Below are 27,100 nucleotides of genomic sequence, written 5' to 3' on the forward strand. Positions count from 1 at the left end.
GTTTGGGCTCGTGTTGTTTTAAGTCTTATGTATTTCTGTTATTTTCCTTCGTTTAATAACTCCCTTTTTCTTATGAAAATAGTAAAAATTTGTCATGCCTTGTTACTCCTATACAAGTTTGTCTTGTATGCTCAATTTTCTTGTTGATTCTACCATTGCTTTGAACCCTTCAAGGCTAATTCCTTTATCACAATACGTGCTTGCAGCCACTCCAAATGTACCATGCTTGAGTTGTGACAAAGTCTGTCGTCAATGTCTTGTAATTATTCTATTATTGTTGTGGTTGAAGCCTTTATTTATGTTGACAGTGCTTACCATTCATTGCATATGGCAAGTGTTTATTGTCTCTTTCATTTCCAAATTGCATGTTACCATTCATGAAAAGAAAGAATTAATTTTAAAAATAATAATAATAATAACAATATTATTTCAATAATTGGTATAAATTTTTATTTGGTTGATTGAGAATTAGGAAAATGTATAAAACTAAGCTAATAATGATTAATGGGGTTTTAACTAAAAGTGTTACTCTAATTTAAATCTTAGTGCATTAATAATTTATATTGTATAAATTTTAAAATATTTATATATTTGCATTATATTAAGTAAATGTATATATACGAGGTTATGGATTAAGGGGCAAGTAATAGCTTTGATCTCTAAAAGTAGTGAATACATTTTAATCCCTTTAAAATTTATGAAATTATAAATTGATATAATTATAAAATTACATTTTAACCCTTTAAATATTTATTATTTATCATTAACAAGCAATTTTTGACTTTGCCTTATTTATATAAGCTTATCTTATTTTAATTATATTGAAATAATATTATTATCACGAACCTTTTCTGTTTCTTTTGCAAAAATTAATTAATAATCACTTCCACTTAATTTTTGGCTTCATTTTAGATGTCAACTCTATTAAATTAATCAGGAAAAATTAAAAAAAACCAAAAGAAAATGCTAAAAGAATGATTTTCAACATTCACATTACCAATCAAATTTAAGGTTGACCTTTGCTGAACTGTATACAGTTGCACCTCATAATGTTGGAAAACAAGATATGACCAAAATTAAAATTAAAATTAAAATATTATATGTACGAATACACGATTATATCGAAATGTATATAATGTTAATTAGTTTTTTAGTATTATGTATTTTACGGTTTATGTTTGGAGTTCGTAACTGTCACTCCTAATAATAATATTGTTTTTTAGGTTCGAATTTACATTCTCCCCTTAAGAGTACAATGTGTCTTACCAATACACTCAACCACCACTTATTAGCTAGTAATGTTAGTAATTAAGTTATTAAAATTTGTATAAATATAAAATAACTCAAACATAAACTTATAAAAAAATTCCTTTTGAAATGGATTTAGGGTATTTTGCATAGGTATGTATGCAATACTAATACAATTAATTAATTTTAAGGTAAATTATAAAATAACCATTTAACTGTTAAAAACTTTTATTTTAGTCACTGAAAATAAAAAAATTATAATTTAAATATTTATGTTATATAGCAGTTAAAAAATGATATAATAACAAATTTAACCCTCAACTGTTCCTGTGAAAATAATATATTGACTGTAACTTCTCCAAACTCTCTCAACTTTTTTGGGAATTGATTCTAGTGATTCTCCTGAGAAAAGCAACACTAATCTAGTTCGATCTTCCATATTCGGATGTACGAAAATTAAAGCACTATGTTAACCTTAGGGGACGATGTCCACTACACGATTACACTGATCAGGGTGAAACCGTTTCTAAGGCAATGAATTTACCATGCCGTAGTAAATTTCAGATTTCATAATTCATTTTTATTTTTCAGACAGTGTTAACATATTTGTTTGATCAAAATATGTGTTTCAATGATCAACATGTACTAGTAGAGAAATCGTCTTCTCCACGGGAGTAGGACTAGTACTCCTTAACCCTAATTATTTCTTAGGAAGAAAAGAAACATCTTCTTCTATGTTGCTTGCTTTTTTATTCAATAACATAATATTTTTTCCTTTTTTGGCGAAGAGGAAAGAGATAATGGCGAAGGTGAGGAGGAGGGCGAAGATGAAGAAAGGAAAGGGACGGTATGGGGAGAGGAGAGAGACAAAGGTTGGGGAGAGGGGCGGGTGGGGAAGGGTTTTTGTTATTTAATTTAATTTAATTTAATTATTTTTATTTAATAATTTAAATTTATTTTTATATTTTAAAAAATATTATGTATTTTTATTTTTATTTTTATTTTGAATTTTTAGAATTAGGATTAAAATGAGAACATTTGTAAATTTTGGGAATTAAATTTTTAAAAATTATGACTAAATCCATATAATATGTAAAAGTTGTTAGCTAAATTTATTATTATACTAATTTTTAACTACCGTGTCAGCTTGTTGTTTGTGATTTTAACAGTGCTAATCAAAATAATTGACCTATAAAATGTGGGCGCTTAAATTGTAAAATTTTTTATTTTGGATACTTACATTAAAATTTTTATAATTAGATGACTATTTCGTAGTTTGTCTTTATTTTTAAAACTATAGAGGTGTTTAGGATTGAGTTTTTTTATACTTATATTTAAATTATGTTAAATATAAATATTAAATAAAAATATTTAAAAAATACTTATTTTTAGTTTAAGGTTGACTATCTTTCACCAACCAAAAACATGTTAATGCCACACTTTTTCTTTTTAAGAATATAATTATTCCCTCTTTTTAATGAATATAATTATTCCTTTGACGACTTTGTGTTTCATGTATAAGATATATCTTCAATGAATTATATTATAAGATAATTAATAAATAATTTTAAAATCACTAAAATAATATAATTACTATTTCATGTTTAGGATTGGAACTCGAAATATAATGCATTCATAAATATAAGTTTATACTTGTGTCATGGGGTTAGACTTTTTGTCTCACAATCCATACAGCTTTAGGCGATTCCTCTGCTTCAAATACGCTTAAATCAGCCTAACTCTCTCAAAATAAGGATTCTCGCAGAATTTTCCTAAGGTTCTGAATTATAGCTGAAGCAAAAAAAAAAAAAAAGCAAATACCAACAGAAAAGCAATGCACACAAGGTATTTGAGTAAATGCTCTCATTATATTCTTTAACTCAGAATAATGGAAACAATGGATGATTACAACTGAAGGGGAAGCTTTCTATTTATAGTTGACCTCCCCCAAAATCGACGGCATAGATTGAGTTACATCAACAAACAAAATCGAAGCATATTTACAATTAAGGGATTTACTTAATTTCCTGGATTAAAAAAATTAAATTTTATCTTATTACAAATCTTCTAAGATTACTTTCTCTATTTACCAAGATAGCCCTAATTTCCATAAATGTTTTGTTGCGCCACCAAGGCTTCAAGTAAATGGACTTCATCACTTGTTTTTTGAATCGGCCAGTTCGAGTGGATCAAATGAATCCCATTTAATATGTAAACCTCCATGAGACTTTTTTTTGTGTAAAGGTTACGGTATTTGAATTGCAGCCTGGGACACTTGCAATGCAAGTAAACACAGTTTAGAATATGGATTATTACGAGTAGATTTATTAATTTTAATTCTAATCTGAAATTCAAATTTGATTTGATTTATAAAAATTAAAAATGGTTGAATCGAAATAAACAACATTTTGAATTCAAAAGAATGTGATGAATCATCCAAAAATGAACATAAATTATTCCTACTAAAAATAAAAATTATTTTAATTTTAGAAAAACGTGTAGCCGGTTGGTCCAACAACCCTACATTACTAAATACTTTTGCTAGCAAATTAAATGATTATATGTACCAAAAGAATGATTATAAGTTTGACTAATTTTTATACTTAACCATAGTAATTGTCTAAGTTATGCTTTTTAAAATATATGTTCCATTTTTTATTTTTTTAATATATTTTTCTTTTAGTAATTAATGTTGTGGGGAGATCGATTTCGTTGGGAGAAGTCTGTCAAGTATTGCCCGTCAAGAGACAACGAACCCTTCAATAGGTTGATATTGTCCTCAGTAAGGGTTTTATCTCATAACTTTGTGAGAGCTCAAAAGCTTAAAGAGGTGGTGAGTTCAACATAGTGAGAACACCTCGTCAAGTGCCTAATAAGATGAACCATGCGTGTGTGCATGGTCATTGACTAATGGTATCTCAACATTTGCTCTTGATGGGATTTTAACTCGTGCCCTTTAGCGTATAAGGCCCTTAAGCTAACTAAGATGCTTAACCAAAAATGTCCTATAAGATTTAGGGCATGGGTTCGAGTTAGACCATGCGCAATCATACATGGTTCACCTGTTTAGGCTTTTGAAGAGGCGCCCTCGCTCTATTAAACTAGTTGCCCCTTGAGGCACTCAAGTTCTAATCAAAGTTGGAAAGACCCCAAAGATAATATCAACCTATTGAGAGGTCCGTCGACTTCCAGCGAATAACACTTCGTAGACTTCTCTTAATAGAGTTGACCTCCCCTCAATAATTAATTATCCTATTTTCTTGTAATTTTCTTTTTATAATAAATCTAGCGTACCTTTGCAAAGGGTGAATGTAACTGAGAGGTCCTTATATCATAAGATTTGAATCAAATTAGTCTTTCTACTATTAAATGCATCAATTTAATCCCTATACTATTAAAAAATCAAGAAAGCTAAATTGGAATAGAGTTAACATTTTTATTTAAAAATATCATTTACTATTTAATAATTAAAATTTTAAAAGTTTTTATGGTTACGTAAATGAAATCTTTTGTTTGGAATTGAACTACAATTGTAAAATAATAACTTTCAAGACATTTTGTACACAACAAATGTCAATTCTGTTGCAATTTTGACTTATGTGATTCTTTTTAATAGTTTAAGGACTAAATTGATCTATTTAATAATAGACACTAATTTGATTCAGCCCATATAACACAGGGGCCTCCTAGGTATTTTAACCCTTTGCAAAGTTACGATTATACTCAGTTTAATCCCAAAATAAACATAACTAACATGTATAAAATAATAATTCTTTCATTTTGACTAAGAAAAACGACTACCTTACATGTTCACTACCTTAATGACAAAGAAGAATATTAAAAAAGACTAAATCTGATTAATGAATTACATTTAAAATAAATAAATAATTTGATAAATTCATATAATATGTTACCCAAATATCCTATAAATATTGCATAAAGTCATCCCAAAGCCATCACACAAAATTCAGAACCAGCAAAGCGGCTTTGGTTTCAAAATCCAGACATTCCTAGGTAACATATTTTCCCATCAGCCAAACAGAAATTGTCCAGGAAAAAAGTGTAAGAGATGGAGAAAAAGGGAATTTTATGCTTTGTTGTGGCCCTTTTGGGGATAATATCAGCAGGTGCTGGCTTTGCAGCTGAAGTTACAAGGGTTAAGGTAAAAATAAAACATCAAATTTGTAAATTTTAAGGGGTTTTTCTAAAATTATATTGGGTTTCGTTATTTTTACTAATTTTCTTTTATTTGTTTTAAAGGCTTCACAAGTTACACTAGAACTGGGAGAATGTGTATATCCACGAAGCCCAGCACTGGTTCTAAGCTTAATATCAGCAGCAACGCTTTTGATGGGTCAAATAATAATAAATTTCTCCACTGGCTGTTTTTGCTGCAAAAGAAACAATGCTCAATCTCATAGTTCTAATTGGACTAAAGCTCTTTGCTTCTATATTGTTTCTTGGTAATTTTTCAATCACATTACTTGTAGATTTCTTTTTTTTTTTAAATAATATTTAGTGTTTGAATTTCATAAAAAAAAATTATTTTAGTCCTTGAACTTTTTTTTCTCGAACTTGGCAACACTTTTTCTCAATTTAGTTTTTAAATTTGAATTTCGTTCAGGTGTAATGAAGTTGCACTATAAGATTATTTCACGACATCATTTACTTTTTTAAAGTTTAGTTATTTCTTCTTCTTCTTCTTTTTTGTATTTTTAAGATTTTATAATTTTTTTTAAAAGATTTTAAGTGATGACTTGACACAATCTCAAAATGTCACATCATTATACTTACTAAGTTCAAGGACTAAATGTTGTTTTATCTCTTCTTATCATTTTGTGTATGTATATACACCATAACCTAGAATCCTGATTAAATTTTGTATCACAAGTTTATCAAATACCTACTCTTAAGAGTTATTTCGAATCAAGTTGATTTTGAGAACACAAAAACTGTGGTTAATGTGCAACATTCTTGTTTTCCAAAAACCCAGCTCAGGTTATTAAATTTTTTTAAAAAAAATATTTTTTATTAAGCCATTTTCCCTCATTTAAATATTAAAGTAAAGATTAGACTAAATAAATAATAATAATAATAATAGATGTCTTAATTTAAATAGAACAATGATTAAAGTTTTTATCCGACATTCATTTGATACGGGTTTAAATTGTGTCACTCTCATCTCCCACTCTTAATATTGTATGAAAAAACATAATATGGTCCAAATCGATTCAATTTGAAAAATTATGGTTTTTAATTTCTGATCAAAACCGAACAAACCCAATAGAAATCAAATAATTTTAAAGTAATATCCAAACCAATATGATTTTAACAAAATCAATCCAAACATGACTCTTCCAATTGGTTTTCGATTTTCTTAATTTTTTCCCAGAACCCTAAGGTTTTTCTATGTTTATATCCACAAAATATTGATGCAGGATAACATTTATGACAGCAATCGGCCTATTGCTAACTGGTGCTGCACTCAATGATCGACGAGGTGAACAAGTTTACAAAGATGGCGGCATCTACTGCTATGTTATCAAACCCGGAGTCTTTGCCGTCGGAGCCGTCTTGTCCGCTTTAAGTTCGATTTTCGGAGTCTTCTATTATCAAACCCTAAACTCGAAAGCGAAGGATGCGAGCAATGCTCCAATTACGAATCAAGGTGGCATAGTCACGGCACAACCTCAATTCCCCTCTGAGAATCCTGGTTTTGTAAATGGAGATGCTTATAACAAGCGGCAATTCAATTGATCAAAAAGTTTTCGACTATCGGAAGATCGATTCTCCGGCTGTTCGTCCGACGTGCGCTAGTCTTAAAAATCTGTTTGGTGGTTGCATTGGCATGGGTCAAATATTATGAATTGTGAAAGTTATTTTATTTTCCCTGACGTAATGGGTGGTTAATTTTTGTACATTGTGTATTGGACATTCTTTTGATTGTGCATGCATGGTTTTTTTTAACGGAGTCAAATATTATGAATGGTTACACATATAGCTTCATTGAATTATCACTCTCGCTGTCTAGCGTGATTCACCAACGTCCTCCTCATTCGTTGGAGGATATGTTCCACTAGATTGCCAAAAATATACAACTACCATTGATAATCTAATCATAATGACAATACATCTATCATTCGTCCTATATACTATGCATCTTGATCACTTCACATCATATTGCGAACCTAACAAAAGATGACACATTGACCTATCAAGAAGGGCCACGTGGCATGGGCGGTCAATACATTTATATACATCTCTTACTTCTTAGCAAATAGATCTGGTTCACACACACATACACTCTTTCAGCTCCTTCTTCCCTTTTCTTCTACATTCAACTCCACCATCTCCATCTTATAGTTCTCTATCCTCCAAGGGTGAAAACAATTCCGATCTTCACACCACTTCCATGTGTCAATAAAAAATATTTATATTATTATATATATTGTTATCATATAACTAGTATGGTTTTTATTCACGTTTCACATTGGATTAATTTTTTGAGCTAAATTATAAAGTAAAAATTTAGATGTTACAATGTGCTCTTATACTTTTTATATATTTAAAATTTAGCCCCCATATGTTTATTTTCAAAACTTTAGTCCTCTAATTTTTTTAATTTAAAATTTTAAATCTAGTTGTTAATCTTGTTAAAATTTTTCATTACTAGCATGACATTTTGAAATTAAAAAAAATACTCATTTAATAATCATGTGACAAAAAAAAAAGACATTCCAAAGGATCTAAATTTAGCAAAAAATTTTACTGAAGTCAACAATTCTTAATTTCATGTCAATGTTTTAATTAAAATTGATGTCGAAACCATTCTTTTGAAAACGGGGATCGACTTTGTTTGAAAGTGAAAGTTAAAACGGGAGTCACCACCAATCTTTTATCAGGTGTGATCGGATCACCTTTGTTTTAATAAATCAATTTTAGTTTACTAAAACAGGGCCTTTGGTCTACGAAACTTGAGAGAATGAGTTCGGGAGTCGGTTACGTGCGAGGAAGGATTATCACCCTAGACACGCCCAAAAAATTGGTACCGAATTGATTAGTTAGTGTCTTAATGTCGAAAATTAAAAATCGGGAAGGGACTTGAAATACGATCTTTTCTATTAATACTGATTTTAAAATTCTTGAATTAGCTTAAATCAATTTGTTTAAAGATTTCCTTATCTCGAGATATCGGAGTATCACATCCCGTAAGTTAGGACACAATACCATGAATTCCCGAGCACAAGGTCGTCTTTTAATTTAAATTGGAAATCCGTGCATTTCAAAACTCAAAAGGATATTTAGCTATTTAGAACCAACAAGAGAACCGAAACCCCATAAGTTAGGGCACAATTCTTCGATGTTCCAAAATGCGAAACATTGCCTTATTTATTGAAATTAGTAAAAACATGAATAAAAATCTTTAAAGTAATGGACAACAGAATGATATAAAATAGGCGGGAGACAAAAATAAACGAGTTGGAAATTCATTGAAACAAATAATAAATATGACAACAATATTAAAACAATAACAATGCATGCGATATATTAAGCGTAATAATAGCATCCAATGTGAAATAAAAACAACGAATATATACATAATAAAGATATTAAGAGTATGTACGTAAAATATATATATGAAAATATAACTAGTAATGTTAAGATATATATAATATATACTTATATATGAAATAGATATAAAAAAATATATACATAATATAGTGTAAAAATACATACATAATATAATTAAAATATATACATAAGATAACATGTAGAAAAAAAATATATATATAAATAATATAGTATTAAAGATATATACATAAAATAGTATAATATATATATCGTAATATAAATTTAGAATATACCTAATATATTAAAAGAATATATATATAATATAATATTAAAAAATATAATAATAACAAAAAAAAGAGGGAGAGAGTGGATGATTTTCGACCACAAGGCCAACCACCGTCGGTCAATCCTTGGGACATGCCATGGCCACGATCAGTGCCATCGTACACGGCAGCCGGACCTCAAAAAAACTTTTTCGGTAAAAATGGGAAAGCTTCCTCCTTTTATTTTTACTTTCGTATAAAAGAAACAAAATAAAACTGAAAGGAAAACAATAAGCAAACAAAGAACTTAAAACGAGAATAGACCAAGAAACCTCTTTTGCTTTGATATTTGATTAATCTCCAAAAAAAACTAGCCTCTCCAAAAACTAGCCTTTACAATAACTCTTCTCCTTGATTACTCTCAAAAAACCTCTCAAAAATCCTTTACAATAACTTTCTCCCTCAAAACTTCTTCCTCCCCTAAATACAAAATATGAAAAGGCTTATATAGCCATTTACAAAATATTTTTTATTGTTTATGTCTTCATTTGTAGGTACAAGTGGTGGTGGAGCAAGTGTGGCTAATGGAGTAGGTGGTGGAGCAAGTGTGGCTAGTGGAGTTGGTGGTGGCAAAGGCTAGGATTTAGTTGAAAAAAGTTTAGGTTTTGGGCTAGGGTTTTTTTATTTTAATTTGGGCTTAGGGTTTAGGCCATTGGGGTTTTGATGTAAATTGGGCTTTGGGTAGTTAAGATTTTGGGTTTGGGGTTTAATTTTGGTGGGTTAGGTAAGGTTAAATTGGGTTTTGATGTAAATGGGTTAAAATTGGCCTACAACAGCTGCCCCTCTTTGCTTATTATCGTGTAACGGGAATAAAGCAAAGACACAAAGAAAGGCCAATTTTGCCCGGTCTTACTAAGTATGGACTTTTTTGGTGCTCTTCTCATCCAGGTAGTCTCTTTCCAAACTACTATATCTTGTTGTCTTGATCAAATCCACTGCATCTTCTGATATATGCCTTGTAGCTTCGATTTACTCTAAGGTGACTTCAAAAAGATAAGATCTACAGCTTCAATCTACTCTTCCATCGCTTTAGTCAGATAAAATTTGTGGTCTTCTCTTCTGCAACTTTTGGAAAGGCAAGATCTGATATCATCGATTAGCTCCACTGCAACTTCAATTAGCTTCACTGTAACTTCAGGGATATAAAATCTGTGTCTTCGATTAATTCCAGTCTTTATTCTTTACTCGGCATGTGATCCTGAGCTTAACTCATTTCTCGCAATACGAATTGACTCTTTAAAACTAGACATTAAAAACAAAAATTGAAAATAGCTCAGCACGTGAGCCAAGGCTCAACTCACTTCTTGCAATATGAGTTGATTTTTAAAACAAAATTTGTAAAACAGATTTTGAAAATACCTCGGTATGTGACCCGAGGCTCAACTCACCTCTCGTAATATGAGTTGATTTTTGCAAAGCATAAATTGAAAAAAAAATCAATTGAAAATACCTCGGCGTGTGATCGAGGCTCAACTCACCTCTCGCATAATATGAGTTGATTTTTTGACAAACATAAATTGAAAAAAAGAAATTGAAAATATCTCGGCGTGTCACGAGGCTGAACTCACCTCTCGCAATATGAGTTGATTTTTTGGAAAAACAAAATTTGAAAAACAGAATTTGAAAATACCTCAGCGTGTGAGTCAAGGCTCAACTCACCACTCATAATATGAGCTGATTTTTTTTGAAACACAGAAATTGAATAACAGAAATGGAAAACACCTCAGCGTCTTGAGGTTCAACTCACCTCTTGCAATATGAGCTGATTTTTTTTGAAAGACAGAAATTGAAAATACCTCAACGTGTCTTGAGGCTCAACTCATCTCTCGCAATATGAGTTGATTTTTGACAAACAAAAATTGAAATTACCTCAGCGTCTTGAGGTTCAACTCACCTATCGTAATATGAGTTGATTTTTTTGAAAAACAGAAATTGAAAATACCTCAACGTGTCTTGAGGTTCAACTCACCTCTCGCAATATGAGTTTATTTTTTTTAAAGACAGAAATTGAAAATACCTCAACGTGTCTTGAGGCTCAACTCACCTCTCGCAATATGAGTTGATTTTTGACAAACAAAAATTGAAATTACCTCGCGTGTCACGAGGCTCAACTCACCTATCGCAATATGAGTTGATTTTGACAAACAAAATTGAAATTACACGGCGTGTCACGAGGCTCAACTCACCTATCGCAATATGAGTTGATTTTTTTTGAAAAATAGAAATTGAAAATACCTCAACGTGTCTTGAGGCTCAACTCACCTGTTGCAATATAAGTTGAGTTTTGACAAACAAAAATTGAAATTACCTCAGCGTGTCCTGAGGCTCAACTCACTTCTCGCAATATGAGTTGATTTTTTTAGAAACATAAATTAAAAAAACGAAAATTGAAAATACCTTAGCGTGTCCTGAGGCTCAACTCACCTCTCGCAATATGAGTTGATTTGAAAAGCAGAATTTGTAAGGCAAAAATTGAAAAACAGAAATTGAAAATACCTCAGCGTGCCCTGAGGCTCAACTCACCTCTCGTAATATAAGTTGATTTTTGAAAAATAGAAATTAAAAGCAAAAATTGAAAAACAAAAATTAAAAATACCTCGGCGTGCCCCGAGGCTCAACTCACCTCTCGCAATATGAGTTGATTTTTGAAAAGCATAAATTGAAAAAACGAAAATTGAAAATACCTCAGCGTGTAACCTGAGGCCCAACTCACCTCTCGCAATATGAGTTGATTTTTTTGAAAGATAGAAATAAAAACATCAAAATACCAAAAGATGTCATCTGGTAGAACTCAGGTGTCCTTTCCTTTGATTCAGTACATCTATCATCGAAATCTCTTGTTCTGCTGAAATACATGTATATGTCATGCATGATGTTATCATGAAATGCACATGTTTGCCTTAAATGCCTTTATGCCTACATGATCATGCTATGTGCCTTGGGCTTGCTTGTCATATGTCCCTTTCCGTCATGATTTTTGATAATCTGTGTTCATTGCTTTGACTCTTGACTTTCTCTTCAAGCCCTGTACCCATTCTCTAGCTTCACGACTAATCTGCGTTTCTCAGATATCGTTCTTTTTCCCCTGGTGAACTTTGTCCTTGCTTTAAGGCTCTTGTACTTATCAAATTCTTGTCCGGGTAATGCTTAGCACTTCTTTTGTTTAGAGTATGTCATTTCACTATTTATCATGTAAATGAACCACATAATGAGATGCATGAAAATGGTCAGGTAGGGACAAAAGGATACCTCACATTTATTCATTTCAAATGTAGCAAACAAAGAAAGTTAATCAATGATAGTAAAAAAAAAGTGTCATAAAGAGAAAGGGAATCGCATTTCAACAAATACAAATGCTCTAGATATTCAACGCATGAACTCTTCCACGTTCCTCAATCAAGAATCTTTTCGAGCATGGCTTTCTTGCTTAAGAGATTTTGAGTTTTCAGAAATGCTTCAAATACTGTAGTCTCTATGTTTGACCCATCGTTCAAAACGCCTTACTTTTTAAGCCAGTGTTTGCTTCATTAGAATGCCCTTTAGGGTTTTCATCCTAATCTTTTGTGTTAATCAAGACACCCTTTTCGGGTTTTCACCTTGATCCCTCTCTCTTTTTCTTTTTTCTTTTCTTTTCTCTTTTTTTTTAAGATGCCCTTTTTCGGGTTTTCATCTTGATTTTCCTTTTTTAAGTATAATATTTCTTCACAGCATCTGAATTCACTAGATTCGGTAACTCCTTCCCATCCATCTCAATGAGAATCAAAGCTCCGCTCGAGAATGCCTTCTTTACGGCATATGGTCTTTCCCAATTTGGTGCCCATTTTCCTCGTAAGTCCTTTTGTATTGGAAGAATCTTTCTCAGCACGAGTTCTCCTTCGTGGAATTCTCTTGGCCGTATTTTCTTGTCATGGGCCGCGATCATTCTCTTCTGGTACATCTGTCCGTGACAAATTGCCTTTAAACATTTTTCTTCGATGAGGTTTAACTGGTCATATCGAGCTCAAACCCATTCTGCCTCCTCTAGTTTCAAATCCATTAAAACTCGTAAAGAGGGGATCTCAACTTCGATAGGTAGCACAGCTTCTATTCCATAGACCAGAGAGAAAGGAGTTGCACCCGTAGATGTCCGTACAGATGTGCGATATGCATACAAAGCAAATGGTAGCTTCTCGTGCCAACCTTTATATGTCTCAGTCATTTTCCCAATAATCTTCTTAATATTCTTGTTGGCTGCTTCAACAACTCCGTTCATTTTCGGCCGATAGAGTGACTAGTTATGATGCTTTATTTGAAACTGCTCACACACTTCCTTCATCATTTTGTTGTTCAGATTCAAGGTATTATCTGAAATGATTCTCTCAGGCAAACCATATCGACAAATGATTTCCTTTTTCAAAAATCTGCAAACTGCAGTCTTTGTCACATTGGCAAACGAAGCAGCTTCTATCCATTTTGTGAAGTAATCAATAACCACAAAAATGAACCGGTGTCCATTAGAAGCTTTTGGGGAAATTGGCCCTATAACATCCATGCCCCACATAGAAAAAGGCCACGGAGAAGTCATGACATGAAAGGGCGAAGGGGCTACATGAATTTTATCGCCATAAATTTGACATTTGTGGCATTTTCTTGCAAAACTAATGCAGTCGCTTTCCATCGTCAACCAGTAGTAACTGAGTCTCATAATCTTCCTGGCCATATTGAAACCATTGGCATGTGTCCTACAAATTCCCTCGTGGACATCTTCAAGTATTTTTCTGGCTTCAACAGCATCTACGCATCTCAAGAGCACTTGATCTTTTCCTCTTTTGTACAGGATGTTCCCATCAAGAACAAATCTCGCTGCCATTCTTCTGATTGTTCATTTGTCATTCTCATTTGCTTGTTCGGGATACTTTTGGTTCTTGACATATTCTAAGATATCATGGAACCATGACCGTCTATCTGGCTCTTTTTCAATGCTGAAACAATGTGCAGGGACTTCATATATGCTCATTTGAAGAGGCATTTTTCTGTTTCTCTGTTTGCTTTGAACATTGAAGCCAAAGTGGCCAGGGCATCAGCCAATTGGTTTTCTTCTCGTGGAAGGTAATTAAAAGTTATTTCTTCGAATTCTTTAATTAGCTCTTCCACTAGATCACTTTATTTGACCAGTTTCGAATCTTTTACTTCCCAATCTCCACGGATTTGGTATATCACCAAGGCTGTGTCTCCGTATACCTCTAAAGTTTTGATGTTTCGTCCAATTGCTGCACGAAGTCCCATGATACAAGCCTTATATTCTGCTATGTTTTTGGTACAGAAAAAGTTCAGCCTGGCAGTGAGTGGGTAATGGTTTCCTTCTGGTGATACTAAAACTGCTCCAATCCCATGCCCCAATGCATTCGATGCACTATCAAAGCTTATCTTCCATGACTTTTCTTTTGATGACTCACATTCTTTTTCTGTAATGCACATCAAGTCTTCATCTGGGAAATCAAATCTCAATGGCTCGTATTCCTCCGTTGTTCGAGTTGCTAAGAAGTCAGCTATTGCGCTCCCTTTTATCGACTTTTAGCTCACATAAACGATATCATATTTTGATAATAAGATCTGCCATCGTACCATTCTTCCTGAGAGTGCAGGTGATTCCATCATGTACTTTATTGGGTCCAACTTTGAAATTAGCCATGTCGTATGATACAGCATATATTGCCTGAGTCTTCGAGCTACCCAAACCAGAGCGTAACAGTATTTTTCTATGGACGAATACTTTGCCTCATATTCAGTGAACTTTTTGCTGAGGTAGTAGATCACTTTTTCTTTCTTTCCGGACTCGTCATGTTGCCCCAGTACGCAACCCATTGAATTCTCGAACACAGTCAAATACAATATCAATGGTCTTCCCGGTATTGGTGGTACTAGCACTGAAGGACTAGACAAATACTGTTTTATCTTGTTAAAAGCCACTTGGCACTCCTCGTTCCATTCTCCGGGATTATGTTTTCGAAGGAGTCGAAAGATTGGGTCGCATTGGTTGGTAAGTTGAGCGATAAATCGGGCGATGTAGTTTAATCTCCCTAAAAATCCTCTGACTTCCTTTTATGTGCGAAGAGGTGGTAACTCTTGAATGGCTTTTATTTTGTCTGGATCAACTTCAATACCTCTCTCGCTGACAATGAAGCCAAGCAATTTTCCTAAGGTAGCCCCAAACGTACATTTGGCCGGATTGAGCTTTAACTGAAACTTTCTCAGTCTGTCCAACAACTTCTTCAGGTTCACTACATGCTCTTCTTCCCCTCGGGATTTAACAATCATATTGTCGACATAGACCTCTATTTCTTTATGCATCATGTCATGGAATAACGTCACCATAGCCCTCGATATGTTGCCCCAAAGATTCTTTAACCCAAATGGCATCACCTTGTAGCGAATGTTCCCCACATTGTTACGAAGGTAGTTTTCTCCATATCCTCAGGGGCCATCTTGATCTGATTATACCCTGAGAATCCATCCATGAAAGAAAACAATGAATATTTTGCTGTGTTATCCACCAACGTATCAATGTGTGGTAAGGGAAAATTATCTTTGGGACTTGCTCGATTTAGGTCACGATAATCCACGCACATTCGTACTTTGCCATCTTTCTTTGGTATCGGAACTATGTTGGCCATCCACTCTGGATATTTGGAGGTTTGTAGGAAGCCAGCATCAAATTGCTTCTTGACTTCCTCTTTTATTTTCAACAACATCTCAGGTCTCATCCGTCTTAGCTTTTGTTGAATGGGTTTGCATTCTGGCTTCAATGGAAGCTTATGGACCACTACATTTTCATCCAATCCTGATATATCCTGATATGACCATGTGAATACATCTTTGTACTCACAGAGCAAAGCAATCAAATTATGCCTAGTGCCCCCTGAAATAGAGGTCCCAATCTTCACTTCTTGCTTCCTTTCTTCAGCTCCCAAGTTTATTGTTTTAACAAATTCTTGATGAGGCAAAATCTGTTTATCCTCTTGTTCCACCATTCTTAGTAAGTCAGGAGACGAGACATAGTCTTCAGCATTTTTTTCGGCTTCGAATTCTTCTAAACAAATAGACTTCTCAAAATCGATTTCAGGACTCGTAACAGGTTTGTTCATGCAATTGATATCTGAGCACCTGAAAGTTGAATGGAAAAGGAAACTATAGAGGGGCATCCAAGTATTGAAACCAACAAACTGAATGTTATGGTATGGCATGAGGCAAATGTAAAGATAGGCTATGAAATGATTATGGAATTAGTGATAATGCAAAAAATCGTGACAAAATGCATCTTCATTAATATTCATTTAAATGATAAAGAGCGAATGCAAGCTCTTACAAAAGAATTCTATTATATCTAAGGACATAGCAGAATGTTAACGTTTGAGCATTACTCTGAAGACTTATAAACTACAAGAAGATCCTCGGCAGTCCAATTGTTTAACATGAAACCCGGGGGACAAGGGCGTATCTTTGAAACGCCTTTATTCGCGTCAGCTCCTTTGTCAATGACATTATTACTGATATTCTGAAAACCCTCTTCGATCATTAACATTGTGCTTTGTGCACTATACTGCCCTGGGTATATCATTCCCGCAGACGTAAATGTTCTTGACAAATGAGAGAATTCCATAGGCTCCCATTCTGGTTCTGGGCCTAATGTTCTCGCGATCCTTCTTTCTTGATCTTTCTTCCACTGCTTTCTTCTTTGACGCATGTCTGGCTGGAACCCTAAACCGTATCGAGCCTTGTGGTGTACTGGCTTTAGAGCCCTGACTATTCCTTGCAGATATCTCCCTAAACCTCTTCTCGCTCGAACTCCCCTTCCTATAGTCAACTTGACACCCATTCTGGTATTTCTCGACAGTTTTAGCACCGAAATTCTATTTCCCTCAGCGAAAAAAGTGGCATTGACAAATTCAAGGGATCGGAAGGAACATTCCACTGCGTCTTTGCTTACTTCAAGATATGGCGATCGGAGAGATAGATGCGATAATGTCTTCTTCTCCTCGACGGTGACCAAACAACCATCCATGATGAACTTTACTTTTGATGGAGAGGATGGAACCGCTCCGGTGAGAATGGATCCGAGGCCTTCCTGAAAGCGCTTATCTGAGGTGTGATGTCCATAACTTGGAACTCGACATTGTAAATGTAAGGCCCACTTCTAAAGGGATATAAATCTTTTCCATAACTTCACGCCTTGTCCCATCGAATGCCCTTCATCGTGGAATGACGGGGCCTTAAATAGACAGATCTATCGGAATTCTGGAAAGTGTGGCCAAAGGCATGACATTGAGTGCCGAGCCATTATCGATAAGCACATTCGGTATTATGTAGCCCTTGCAACGAGTCGTAACATGTAGTGCTTTTACGGAGCCTCTACCATTGGGTGGTATTTCGCCATCACTAAAAGAAATAAAATTATCCGCATTCAAGTTGTTCACCTATCTGTCCAGCTTCTCCACGGATATATTGTTTGCCACGTAAGCTTGATTCAACACCTTCAGCAAAGCGTTCCGGTGTGGCTCCGAATTTAGCAGCAGAGATAAAACCGAGATTTATGCTGGTTGCTTATTCAATTGTTCCACCACATTGTATTCACTGTGTTTGATAAATTTCAAGAACTCCTATGCTTTCTCCTCATCCACAGGCTTTTTAGTTTCTTGTACGGGTGGAATTTCTTGCTCGACTTCGGCCTCATGCATCAGTACTTTCCCTTTTTGCTTTCAATCACTGTTCTTCTTCACTGGTTCGACCTCTTTCGAATAACATCTTCCACTTGGGGTAAAACGACCTACCTCTCCAACATCTCCAGTTATGGCTTTGAGCTTTTCATCTTTCGGTGTGCCGATATTGATGTCATATTTCTATGGCACGGCTTTGTCGTCCTTGTACGAGAAAGGAGACGGTACTTCGATTATCATTTTTAGTTTCACCGGCTCTTTCATCGCATCGTAATAAATTACTAACGGTCAACCCGCGCTATAAGGGAGACCTGATGACTGGTTGTCAGAGGTGTATACTTCTCTTTCATTGGTCTCTTCCCTCTTGTTAAGGACCTTAATCTCCTTATTATCCATCCAGTCTTGAAGCAACCTTTTAAATTCCTCACACGACTGAATGTCGTGTCCTACAATTCCATGCAAATTGCAAAAACTTTGACCTTCTTCTCCGAAAATTCTATCGGGGTGACAAAGTAATCCTTTCTTAACCAATACCTTCCAGATTTTCTGCAGAGGCGTCCTTATTTTCGAAACGCATCTTCTGACTTTCCATTCGTCCTCTTTCCCCACAGTGCTCACATTCCCTTCAGCATGGTTGGGGAATGGGTTCCCAGTTACGTTACTGGCACTATCGAACCGTAGGATACCCGCGTCAATGAGTCCTTGAACTCTCCTCTTAAAGGCTAGGAAATTCTCCGTGGAATGCCCTTGGTTCCCCGCGTGGTATGCACAACTAGCATTTGGATCGTACCACTTTGGGTATGGAGGTTTAAGGGGTGCCATGTAATAGGGAGAAATCAGCTGTTTCTCCAGAAGTTTTGGGTACAATTCCCCATACGACATAGGGATAGGAGTAAATTGTGGTCTCTCGAGATTAGGCCTTGCTGGTCTTGGTTCATTTCTGGGCTGGCCTTGAGCGGGTACCGTGTTTTGTGGGAATATGGTGAAGGGTCTTTGGTTGTTTGTGGCGTATATGGGGTAGGAAGGAGGTGGTGCTTGGTAGTAAGGGGTTTGAGGGGGTTAATAGAAATTTGAAGGTGGATAAATTCGAGGTCGGGGTTGGTTTGGATATAGATTAGGGGCATAACGGCTTCCCATTCCTACCATGTGGGCTTCTGGTTCTTTCTTCTTCATGGATGCTACCCTTCTTGAACTTTCTTGACCTTCCATTCTACCGCTCTTGACGGCGTTCTCTATAAGCTCATCGGATATTACAATATCAGCAAAGTCCTTTGTGGCGCTTCCCACTAGTTTGTCATAAAACGGCGTCTTTAAGGTGTTGATAAAAAAGACGGTTTATCTCCGTTTTCGTTAGTAGGGGTTCCACTTGGGCTGAGACGTCCCTCCATCTCTACGCGTACTGTCTAAAAGTTTCTGACGGCTTTTTCTCCATCATTTGTAAAGTCATCCGATCAGGCACCATATCTGATACATGCTTGTACTGCTCACAGAATACCGACGCCAAGTCTTTCCAAGATCGGATCCTTTCTTTACTGAGCTGGTTGTACCACCGAAGAGCCGATCCTACTAGACTGTCTTGAAAACAATGTACAAGTAGCTTATCTTCGTTCACGTAACCGGTCATTTTTTGGCAAAACATGACAAGATGTGCTTTTGGATATCTTGTCCCATCGTACTTTTCGAAATCAGGCACCTTGAACTTCGGAGGCAGGATTAGGTCAGGTACCAAACTGAGTTCTTTAGCACCTAGTACCGAGAAGACTTCAGTGCCTTCTATTGCCTTGAGTCTTTCTTCCAAATTCCTATACTTCTCTTGAGACTCACGATCATCTATTTTCAACTTGGCTATTTCGACTGGATCATCTAAATTTGAAACTACAGGATTGGCAGGGGTTGCTCCGGGATTTGACATAAATGTTCCTTGTCCTAGATGAGCAAATGGCATAGGTCGTTGTTCCAAGCCTGTGGATTCCCCTTGAGTATACCCTCTTTGTGCTACGTGGGCATGTGGTGGAGTGAATCTTGGGGGATAGAGTGGATCCTAGTCATGATTAATTCTTGATTGAAGTTCCATACTGTCGGGGTTCTGCATGGGTCCTTTTCCTTTGACCAAAACTGATATCATCTCCATCATTCTAGCTATTTGATCCTTTTGTTCAAGTGATTCCTCTCGAGATCTTACTATCAAATCCCTCGTTTCTTGCTGCGACTTAGCCAGTTGTTCTTGTAATTCCTTCTGGACTCTTTCCATCTTTTCGATTCTTTCATTGAACTCAGCCTCCATTGCTCTAGCTTGTCGACGCGTTTTATACGAATGGCGTGGTTCCAGATTTGAAGTGTTGCAACTGTGAATTATATGATTCTAACCTTAGCGAATGATTATGGGATATGTATATGCAATGAATGGATGAATGGATGCAAAAAGAGGCTTTGATTCCAATTCAATTTCATTAGAAGAACATCACTAGAAGAAAAATTTCTTTACATACAACGAATGATTACATATAGGACTTCGCCCTAATGCCCAAAGTCTTAACTTTCCTAAGAAGCCAAGCTAAGCTTCAGCCTCGGTCTGATTTCGACTCGTACTTTAAGCTCAATATATCAGCCTGAACTTCAAGGTTTGCAAGTAATCAGCTATCTCCCGAACCTGAGCTATAGCTTCGCCCATGACATAGTCTTTATCTCTAATCTGGTTTTGAGAGTGGTGAAGCTGTTCTCTGTAATGGTCGTTGTTTGTCTCAAGAAGTTCCACTCGAATTTTGCTATCTTACAGTGCGGTCTCGAGTTCTTCTATTTTCCCTTTCAACTCTTCGATCCTGCTCAGACTAGCCTTTAGCTTAATTATCGAATTATGGCTACGATGTTGCTGAAGTAATCTTTCCAATTCAGCCACCCGAGCTCGTAACTTCTCCTTTTTGTTTTGGGTTTCTAACAAACTCTTCTTCAGAGTGTCCTCTCGTACTCGGGCATCTTGAAACCTTTTCCCCCAATGGTCGGCTCTAGTCTTTTCCTCTTTAATTTCTTGACGCTATTGCTCCGACGTTTTACCTAATCCTGCAGTTTTTATCGTTATACGAAGCTTCTTGTAATCGGTTTTCAGACTATCTAAATCTTCCTCGGCCTTGTTCTTTCCTTTCCTTAACTTCTCGGCCTCTAGCTTGTGGATATCGACGTCTAACCCTAACTTCATTTTATCTTCTTCTAGCTGCTCTATCTTCTTCCCCAACTCCGAGTTTCTTTTCTCAAAGTCTTGCTTAATGATCTCTAACTCGGAAGGGATGACCCGTAAATGCTCCTCTATAGGGTGTGTGTTCCCTTGATTCTGCCTAGGGATGTTGTCGTTGACTCTCCTACCCCACCACCATTCATACTCGGGGGTCGTCATCGGGCCTGTAGTGAATCTTTTCATTCTTCGAGTTTGGTTCCATGCATCTGATATCTCGCGAACCCTCTTTTTATAATTGTTGTCTTTATAGGGGAACTCACATTGTGCCAACCCTTGTGTCACCGGTATAAACTGCCTTGATCGATACTCCCTTAACACCATCAGTGGAGCGTATCCAATGGCTCCCCATATTCCAGCCAGAGGGACCCAGTCAAAATCACCGCACCTATATAAGATCTCATCAGGAATCAACCACGGAGCCCTCCATTCAACGTCTTCGGTCCGTAAATTTTGGAGAATAGTTATCCACCTCTCTTCGAAGATGTCGTCCCACCTCGATGTGGCCACTAATTTTCTTAATGGGGAATAATTCTTACAGAATACCCGATAGGAGACCTTCTCCACCTTCCAAAAATGACTGTGGAACCAAGCCAAAAGAAGCTGTGCGCAACCAATAAATGTTCCCTCGCCCGCTCTCCGGCATGTATTCAAGGATCGGAAAGTTTCTGCTAGGATTGCTGGGACGGGTGTGGTACCTTTATCAAGTCGATCGAATAAATCTGAGACGACTTCATCTATGTGTCCAAGGGCTTCATCTATGTGTCCATGTGCTTTAGGAAAGACGATCAAACCGTAGAGACTTAAGGCAAAAACATCAACCCTTTTCTTCGAATCCGGGTGCGCAAGAATAAAATCCCTCAAATTCCTCCAAGGAATACTTTTACTATCCCATTTTTGCTTGATACGGGCCGCAACCCATTGCTCGCTCATCCCCGTGATATTCACCAATTTCTTCAAAAAGGGAGGGACATTAACAGGTCTTGAATAGGCCCTATCGGCCTGAATCTTCGAGCAATTAAGTAACGCCATGTATTCCTCCACCGTAGGTACTAAATCAACTCCTCCGAAAGTGAAGCAACTGTAAGCGGGGTTCCAAAATTGCGCGAGGGCCTGGAACAAGTACTTGTCCACCTTTACATCGAGCAAATAGGGTAGGTCACCGTAGTTACAGTAAAAGAGTTGTTTGACTTCGCCATTCCAACTATTCCATATATCCCTTAACTCTTGCAGTCGCTCGAGTCACACTGATGTGAGTGAAATCCACAACTCGATTCATATCCTCGGTCAAACTATCTCCCTTCTCCATTGCGTTCTCTCAGACCACACTCGGACGGCCGCATTATCCTCCATTCTATCAAGAAACCCTTTTTCCATGCTAAACTCTTCTAATTAGTAACCGAACGTAAACCAACACCCTTTTATGATGAAATGTCATGCGAAAATGATCAAAATACAACAAGTTAGTATTATATACAAAGAATAGAATTCAAAGCAAATAGTGAGTAAATAAGCACCTAATCGGGTAACCACTAGGGTTTGGTGTGGTTCTACCTAGGTAGGCTCCTAGGGCTCATTACATGTAGTTTGGTTCTAAAGTAAAGGTACTGAACCAGCAGATTCCTCGATCCTCACCCATTATAGGTTCATACAGATCGAGTTCGATTCGAGGAATACATTTCCCACGACTATCTGGAGGTGAAAACCCCACGAAGACGCAGGTACGGATGTATCCCAAAGCGATCCACTATCCTATACTGAGGTGAAGACCTCACGAAGGAGTAGTTTTCACTTTCACTTAAGAGGTGAAATTGACCAATAATGCGATGCGATATGCAAAGATACCTCAAAGAATTAAACCACTTAAAGCAAGCATATTATGAAGAGAGTCGCGAAAATAACAGACAATATGCAATGCAGTAAATTTAAAATCGATTTTCGATTTTTGACAAAAGACAAAAAAATAATCAATTTAAGGCTCGACTCTCGAATTTCCCAGTGGAGTCGCCAAGCTGTCGAAACCATTCTTTTGAAAACGGGGATCGACTTTATTTGAAAGTGAAAATTAAAACGGGAGTCGCCACCAATCTTTTATCAGGTGTGATCGGATCACCTTTGTTTTAATAAATCAATTTTAGTTTACTAAAACAGGGCCTTGGTCTATGAAACTTGAGAGAATGATTTCGGGAGTCGGTTACGTGCGAGGAAGGATTAGCACCCTCGACACGCCCAAAAAATTGGTACCGAATTGATTAGTTAGTGTCTTAATGTCGAAAATTAAAAATCGGGAAGGGACTTGAAATACGATTTTTTCTATTAATACTGATTTTAAAATTCTTGAATTAGCTTAAATCAATTTGTTTAAAGATTTCCTTATCTCAAGATATCGGAGTATCACATCCGTAAGTTAGGACACAATACCATGAATTCCCGAGCATAAGGTCGTCTTTTAATTTAAATTGGAAATCCGTGCATTTCAAAACTCAAAAGGATATTTAGCTATTTAGAACCAACAAGAGAACCGAAACCCCGTAAGTTAGGGCACAATTCTTCGATGTTCCAAAATGCGAAACATTGCCTTATTTATTGAAATTAGTAAAAACATGAATAAAAATCTTTAAAGTAATGGACAACAGAATGATATAAAATAGGCGGGAGACAAAAATAAACGAGTTGGAAATACATTGAAACAAATAATAAATATGACAACAATATTAAAACAATAACAATGCATGCGATATATTAAACGTAATAATAGTATCCAATGTGAAATAAAAACAACGAATATATACATAATAAAGATATTAAGAGTATGTACGTAAAATATATATATATTTATAAATAGTAATAGTGTTAGAAATATACTATATATAGTGTTTTAAGTATATACATAAAATAGTGAAAATATAACTAGTAATGTTAGGATATATATAATATATACATATATATGAAATAGATATAAAAAAAATATGTACATAATATAGTGTAAAAATACATACATAATATAATTAAAATATATACATAAAATAACATGTAGAAAAAATATATATATAAATAATATAGTATTAAAGATATATACATAAAATAGTATAATATATATATACGTAATATAGAATTTAGAATATACCTAATATATTAAAAGAATATATATAATATAATATTAAAAATATAATAATAACAAAAAAAGAGAGGAGAGAGTGGGTGATTTTTCGCCACAAGGCCAAACCACCGTCCGATCACGGACCTCCATGCAACCCACCGTCGGTGCCACAGTACAAAGCGATCGGACCTCAAAAAAACTTTTTCGATAAAAATGGGAAAGCTTCCTCCTTTTATTTTTACTTTCGTATAAAAGAAACAAAATAAAACAATAAGCAAACAAAGAACTTAAAACGAGAATAGACCAAGAAACCTCTTTTGCTTTGATATTTGATTAATCTCCAAAAAAAAAACTAGCCTCTCCAAAAACTAGCCTTTACAATAACTCTTCTCCTTGATTACTCTCAAAAATCCTTTACAATAACTTTCTCCCCCAAAACTTCTTTCTCCCCCAAAACTTCTTCCTCCCCTAAATACAAAATATGAGAAGGCTTATATAGCCATTTACAAAATATTTTTTATTGTTTATGTCTTCATTTGTAGGTAGAAGTGGTGGTGGAGCAAGTGTGGCTAATGGAGTAGGTGGTGGAGCAAGTGTGGCTAGTGGAGTTGATGGTGGCAAAGGCTAGGATTTAGTTGAAAAAAGTTTAGGTTGTGGGCTAGGGTTCTTTTATTTTAATTTGGGCTTAGGGTTTGGGCCATTGGGGTTTTGATGTAAATTGGGCTTTGGATAGTCAAAATTTTGGGTTTTGGGTTTAATTTTGGTGGGTCAGATAAAGTTAAATTGGGTTTTGATGTAAATGGGTTAAAATTGGCCTACAACAATTGAGATATCAAATTATGTTAAAATTTAAAATATAGATATTAAATATTAAATTTGAGCATAGTATAGGGATCAAAACTAAATTGTGACTATTGTTATATAATTTTAAAAAAATAAAGGGATCAGAATTGATATTTAAGCATTTTCTCATAAATAAATAAAAAGAGTTAGACCCACACGAGATAAGGAAGGCTTACATTATATAAAAATTTAAAGTACATAAATTAAAAGTTCAACATAGTATTGGAACCAAAATTGAAATTTGATTATTCTAATTTAATTTTTTTAGGAGGATCCTCAATCAATCTTAAGCCAAGACTTCTGGATCGAACTGACTTGGCCAAACCATCGGCCACTAGATTTTCACTGCGAGGAATATGCTTGGCCAAACCAAAATTAAATTTTGATCATTCTAATTTAATTTCAAAACAAAATATAAAGAGACCAAAATTGGAATTTAAATAGTATCTAATAATTTAAAGGAAAAAAAAGCCTTTAACTTAAACTTGTATTGTGTAAGGAAGGTTTTAGTGAGATCGTATAATCCGTAAGAAGTCCCATTGATTCGAAAAGGGTTGATGCACTCTTTGAGGCTTGAATTTGGCAACTATTCCTACATTAAGGCCTGAATTATTTTTTTTTCAAGTTAGTCCCTAATATTTCTTTAAAAGTTGGACAAAAAAATTTTATGCCCCAATGTGGGAAATAATTAACAAATTCAGATCCCAACTAGTGCATAAAATACATATTATAAAATATAGGTTAAAATATATGTATAATTGTAGATTTGCTCCATATTCTCCAATTGGATCATTCTACGTTCCTATACTTTTAGACTTTTAATATTTTAGTCTTGACGTAAATAACAGTAGTTAATTCATTTATTAGTGAGTAATACGTGGAAATAATAAGTTGACATAGAATTACACATATAATAATATGTTTAACGATCAAATTTTGTAAATAGCAAAACTTAACGAATTTAACAATTAATATTTGGTGATGATTAACAATGATCTAATTAAAATACAGAGATTAAATCCATAACTTTCGTAAAGTATAGGGACTAATGGAAGAATTTAACATATAAGAAAACTTCGGTGTTTCTTTTACCAACGACTTTTGGCTTCATTTTAGAAGTCAGCTCTATTAGATTACTCAGCAAAATAAATAATGTTTACAGAAAGTTTTTGAACATCCACATTCCCAATCAAATTTAATGTTGACTTTGCTGAACTGTATACAGTTACATGATCTCTTGACCTAACAATGCTGGAAGTAAATGTGAGAGGACTAAAAATGTTATTTTACTTTTTTATAGTTGCCATATAAATAATGTTTTTGAAAATTTGGATGATGGGGCCGAAAAAAATATACGAGAACTCTCTCAAAATTGAAGTATATGAATTAATTTTAAATATAAAAAAATACAAGGATCTCCAATATATTTAGACTTAAATATTATATTGTACCAAATATTAATTTTAATATAATTCAAAAAATTGTTACACTGATTGATGGTCCGGGCAGTCAAGTCTTTCAGCAATACAAATAGAAGAGCTTCTCGATTTACAAATTGCTCGATAAACAAACTCATTTATTAGCCATCATATTAAGTCTTAATTATCATGTCTCATCGTTTTACCTAAGCTTATGGTATTAAGTTAAATAATTCACTAATAGCAACTTAACACATCACAACTTAACACGTGACACCTCAAGACAATAGACAATAAGAATATAAAACTTAGAGATTAAGGAGTAACCCAAGCAACTTATATCTTTATCTCCTCTTTTCGCCATTGTCAAAACCTTATTCTCTCTTCCTTATTAATCAGACTATTCTTTTCGACGAATCTCTATTTTGTTCTAAACAGAATAAAATCACCCATTTTTACCGCTATCCATTTTTGTATAGAAATATATATATATATTTAAAAAAAGCCACCTACCTTTTGATTTTTAAAGAATATAATTACTCTTTGACTTTGAAATTAGATGAACAAGAGTGGAGATATTGCAAAGCACGTTCTTCTCTAATTATTACCTTCTAATCCACTCTTTTCTGCTCTAATTTTTTTTATGTACTTGAATTGGTATCATTAGTTAATATTAG

The 27,100-nt window shown here is 34.8% G+C and overlaps 1 protein-coding gene across 1 annotated transcript; it reads left to right on the forward strand.

Annotated features, from left to right (window-relative positions):
• The first annotated feature begins 5,317 nt into the window (after positions 1 to 5,317).
• On the forward strand, positions 5,318 to 7,005 carry LOC128296453 (uncharacterized). Its single transcript, XM_053031669.1, has 3 exons — positions 5,318 to 5,410; positions 5,509 to 5,711; positions 6,687 to 7,005. The coding sequence occupies exons 1-3, from the start codon at positions 5,318 to 5,320 to the stop codon at positions 7,003 to 7,005; spliced, it is 615 nt and encodes a 204-aa protein (XP_052887629.1).
• Positions 7,006 to 27,100: the final 20,095 nt, after the last annotated feature.

The sequence above is a fragment of the Gossypium arboreum genome, chromosome 8 (assembly GCF_025698485.1).
Source record: "Gossypium arboreum isolate Shixiya-1 chromosome 8, ASM2569848v2, whole genome shotgun sequence".
In the NCBI taxonomy this organism is placed as follows: domain Eukaryota; kingdom Viridiplantae; phylum Streptophyta; class Magnoliopsida; order Malvales; family Malvaceae; genus Gossypium; species Gossypium arboreum.